Source organism: Perkinsus marinus (genome assembly GCF_000006405.1).
Source record: "Perkinsus marinus ATCC 50983 genomic scaffold scf_1104296951686, whole genome shotgun sequence".
NCBI lineage: Eukaryota > Perkinsozoa > Perkinsida > Perkinsidae > Perkinsus > Perkinsus marinus.
Genome location: NW_003209171.1, coordinates 38,910 through 43,262, shown reverse-complemented (window position 1 = coordinate 43,262; position 4,353 = coordinate 38,910). Strand labels below are relative to the sequence as shown.

Sequence of the window (4,353 nt, the reverse complement as noted above, 5' to 3'; positions counted from 1 at the left end):
TCACCCGCTACCTCCGCTGATCATGCCAAGGGAAGTGGTGAGGTTGATTGACGTCGGTAGCCATCCTATATTGACTCCGCCGGCCAGAGAGCTAGTTTGAACGCATGTACACGAAACCAAATTTTTACACACATTACCTGAGAAGGTTCTGTAGTAGTTTGGTCCTCTGTTATGGAATACTTGATTTGTTAACGCGAAGGACAAACAGTGATACTTTAGCATAGTATACCCCCGTGACGGTCTATTTATGTTGTCGATGATCGTTGTATGAGATTGATGATGGATCGTGTTGGACGGTGGACTTTCGAATTCTCCTACGAGGTTGGTGTAATCTCAGCTGAGAATGACTACTCGAACATGAAAGATGCTGTTGACTTGCAGCTGGTCCCAATCCCCCGTAGCACAAAATGAGTCTCTCTTGGGTAAAGGAATCCCTTAGCTGAGCATATGGTGAATATTTTCCACATCGGATAAGTTCAATCAAGCCTTACAAGTTTTTGCCCTGTTATTAAAACCACTGGTTTGAACCATTGCGGTGATATTTCAATCGACCAGTTGTTAACAATTTCCACATTCAACAATTTCCTCATTCCATCATCGTATTCCCGGATTGTATAGACAATCACTCGCAACAGTATATAACATATAAAATGTCCAAAGATAATGTCAATCATGAAGCGTTCCTAGTTACTGACCTGTCGGGGCCCGACAGTCAGGCCTACCTCTTTCCACGACACTCCGCCACCGTCTGACCTCCACAAGTTAGAAAGGAAATCTGTCATAGTAGCCGACCATGATCTGATCATCCCGATGATGATCATGATGATCATCGACTAGCCACCTACCGTACCAGGCATACTCTCAACAATACACATTGGAAGGGAACTCACCGTTGATGGTGCTGAATCCCATGGCCCATCGGGGTTCCCATGAGGCGCACGCAGGCAGGCGTTGCCAACTTCCACCGGACTCGTCAGAGCACCAAACGTAATTGAGGTGGATGTTGTCCATACCAAGCTCTCCGCAAACAACAATTTTGAAACGATAAGAGCCTTTATTACATACGACGTAGCAACTATTCACCTTCCATTGTGCTGCACACTCTGTGCAGAATAGTACAGGCGAGATTACAGCGCGGTGAGAATGATCCGTTCGGATCAACAGGAATGACTTCCGTCCACGTGCGACCGCCAAACGTCGTTCCATAGGTCGTTCCACGAAAAGTCTCAGACCATTCGGCCGAAATTGTTCGACGTCCCCATGAACGACCGCTATCAACACTGCAATACCTGCAGGCACCATTCAGACGATACCGAGGCCTGCGAGAACCTACACATCACTCATTGACCGAGACATACTGTCGAGACCACTGGCAAGATAAACGGTGTTTCCATTCCAGCATACAGTGAGGCTGTGCCCAGAACGACCATCGAAACCGCCAGGACGTAAGCGTTGACAGCCTGTTGCGAATGCCGCAACAGATGTGTAGTCCTGGGAAGAGCATTAACAACCTCAAGATGGATACAATATACTCACCAAGAGAGATAACCCAACCGCGTTGAGGACGCGCTTACAACGACAGCATTGAGTGCTCCCACAAGGGCGGCAACTTATAACCTGCTGGTGAAGCCACTTGTTCCTCTGGGGTGACATCCTCAGTGAATACCTGCCACCAAAGAGTCTCCACAACGACGCTGGAAAGACCTGAGTACCGATGAGTGGGATGACCAGCATAGGAATGATAGACGTTGATGGGACAGTAAAGGCTCGGAAGATGGGCTAGTCGGAGTGTTGGGAATGGGCATTCAATTACGGAACTCGAAAACTACGTCCGGCACGACTTTTTTTTGTGGAAACAGAATTATACACGTTTGACATGGTAGATTATACGAGTCACAAGTGAAACGTTCATCAACCTTAACCAATCAAACAAATAAACAGAGCCCGCAAAGAGACAGGCGGAACACTGGTACGTAGTATTGGCTGTACTACAGTGCGAAGGTTAAAGAGTTCATCATCAGCCACGATGCCGCTGGAAGACTCTCCCGCTCTCTTGAAGCACGGCTTGGCTGACCTCGTCCGGAATCTCGCGTCTGCAAGCTTCATGGCTCACAGTCTGTGATTTGCATCAGGAAGACAGGCCTGAGACTAAGAGGAAGCGACGTATTCGTCTTCGGCCTTCCTAAGGTTCAAGCAAAACTCCAAAACGCACTCGCTCAATGTCAAGAGCCGCTTCCTGTGCTTACCGTCAGCGACTAACTTATCTAATTGAATACCTGATGGCCTTATCCCCGCCGCTCTTCTGGCATCATTCAAAAGTGCACAGCTCTCTACTAGATGGAGCGTGCAGCCGTCCGGGTTACCACATGGACAACTGGGGGATGGCCTCAACCGTTGTAGATGGCGCAGATGCGGCGTCGGTAACTGCCCGGTCACGAGTGCCATGAGCGCTGGCGATGTCTCGTATCTCGCAAACTCCGAAGCTGCTGAGAAGGTACTGAATATAGAGCGCACAGTGGAACCCAAGGTTTCTCTGGTGGTATTCCACCATGTGCTCGCGGCCTCCGATACTTTGTCACGAACCACGTTTTTAGTGTGTGTTCTAGACCACGCTATGGAGTAAGTTCTGAATGGGGACGAGGCCGTCCTACATAGCTCGTCAGCTCTTTCATTCCCTACTATACCAACATGCGATGGGCACCATCTCAATCGTGGGCGGCGAGCAATATCGGTGTCCGCTACATGCCTCACCACTCTACATGCTATCGCGCTCCGCTCTGTTTGTCGGCTCTCTCGAGGGCGACCATTTCACACTGCGATATGGTGCAGTGATCCGGCAATCTGTAGTCCTCGCGGAAGATCTCATCGCCGTCCGAGTACACAGCTATCGCTGCGCCCGCATGCACTGATGAGGTGAGTGACCCATCAGTGAAAATGGCGCGGTTGCTCGGAGCCAAGCATGCGAAAGCCGTGGCCGCTTCTGTCGTTTGGATAACTATATTCAATCCGCCATCCCATGGCGCAAGTGGGTGCAGATGCCATCCCTCGGTGATCCGCAGCTCGGGTGTTCCGCCATCATTCAGGAAACCTCGCAAGGAGATTCTCTGATGCTCCCGTGCCTCTGCTCTAGCCGCAAGACCCGCGAGTACCAAATGCGGGGGCGTGAGGCCCGAAAGCGCTATCACCGCCGAATTCGCGGCTCTTCGCGGTGCCTTCGTGGCCATGCGCGCAGCAAAGGCGGTGACTTTTGAGAGCAGTTTTTGGCACCACTCCTCCTTGAGCGCCTCCTGCCATGACTGCACACTGTATGAGATGTAGGGCACAATGGACTTCTCATAGGTAGCGAGAATCCCTCGGCTGCTAAGCGCCGCCCTCTCTACACCCAGTCTGCGCAGCCTACCGAGGCGCTGTATGGCAGTCTCGCAAGTCTTCTTCACATGAAATCTGAAGTTCATCCTCTGGTCGAGATGCACTCCCAGCACTCGAACGGTCTTACTCCGCCTGAGGACCTTCCCCTTGAGAGAAAAATGGGGTGGCTTGCGGGGAGACAGGCAACTGGACTTCTCCATGTCTATCGAAAGCCCACTCACCTCACACCACTTGTTCAGGCGCTTCTTCACTCGTGCCCACAGTGCGCGGATGTGTTTTCGAGTCGGTCCACTGAGAATGATCGTCAGATCGTCGGCATATGCTGTCACGACACAGTCGACTCCTTCAATTGTTCTCAGGCTCTCTATTAGGCGGGTGATACAAGCCGTGAAAATCAAGGGCCCTAACCGACTCCCTTGAGGGACTCCCACCTGAAGGGCTATTGACGCACCGTGGACTCCGAATTCAGTAGTGACGCTCTGGTTCTCCAGATAGCTTCGTATGAAGCTGACCAAATATTCCGAAGTTCCCAGCGATACGAGGGTCTTAATTATATAGTCGTGTCGAAGGCAATTAAACGCATTCTGTATGTCTAGACAAGTAGCCACGACGTGTCCTCGATGCATTGCTGATCGGTAGTTTTTACAGATGCGATGCACGGCCTGATCGCTGGATTTAGACCGAACAAACCCGAAGATCTCGGGACAGTGCAGTGCTGAGGCAATTTCGTGGTATATTCGGTCTGCTATCACCCCCTCCAGCAGCTTGCTGACGCAAGACTGTAGGACTACGGGCCTCCACGAATTGGCTTTTCTGGGGTCTCGACGGGGTTTCGGAAGAAGCAAGCATCTGCCTCGTTTGATTCCTTGGGATGCCGGCGCTCGTTCAAGAGTTCTGTAAATGTGCGCGCCCAGGTCTCCTTCAAGGTTGGGAGTGTTTGCCGAAGGGTCTCGTTCGTTATGTCGTCATATCCCGGTGCCCCGT

General features: G+C 51.3%; 3 protein-coding genes across 3 annotated transcripts in view; 2 read left to right on the top strand and 1 right to left on the bottom strand.

Moving 5' to 3' along the window:
- The window catches only part of Pmar_PMAR003180 (Caltractin, putative), a gene marked incomplete at both ends in the record, with an annotated part of 2,951 nt that extends 2,540 nt beyond the window's left edge, over positions 1–411 (top strand). The window contains one exon of the mRNA XM_002777470.1: positions 338–411. Coding sequence (XP_002777516.1) covers positions 338–411 — 74 coding nt within the window. The remainder of the gene's footprint in view (positions 1–337) is intronic.
- Positions 412–2,762: 2,351 nt separating this feature from the next.
- Positions 2,763–3,995, bottom strand: Pmar_PMAR003179 (conserved hypothetical protein; the record flags this gene model as incomplete). The annotated part of the gene is made up of 1 exon (XM_002777469.1): positions 2,763–3,995. One exon carries the CDS (start codon positions 3,993–3,995, stop codon positions 2,763–2,765), a length of 1,233 nt encoding a protein of 410 aa, XP_002777515.1.
- Positions 3,996–4,328: 333 nt separating this feature from the next.
- The window catches only part of Pmar_PMAR003178 (hypothetical protein), a gene marked incomplete at both ends in the record, with an annotated part of 165 nt that continues 140 nt past the window's right edge, over positions 4,329–4,353 (top strand). Inside the window, one exon of the mRNA XM_002777468.1 lies at positions 4,329–4,353. Within this exon, the coding sequence (XP_002777514.1) occupies positions 4,329–4,353 (25 nt within the window).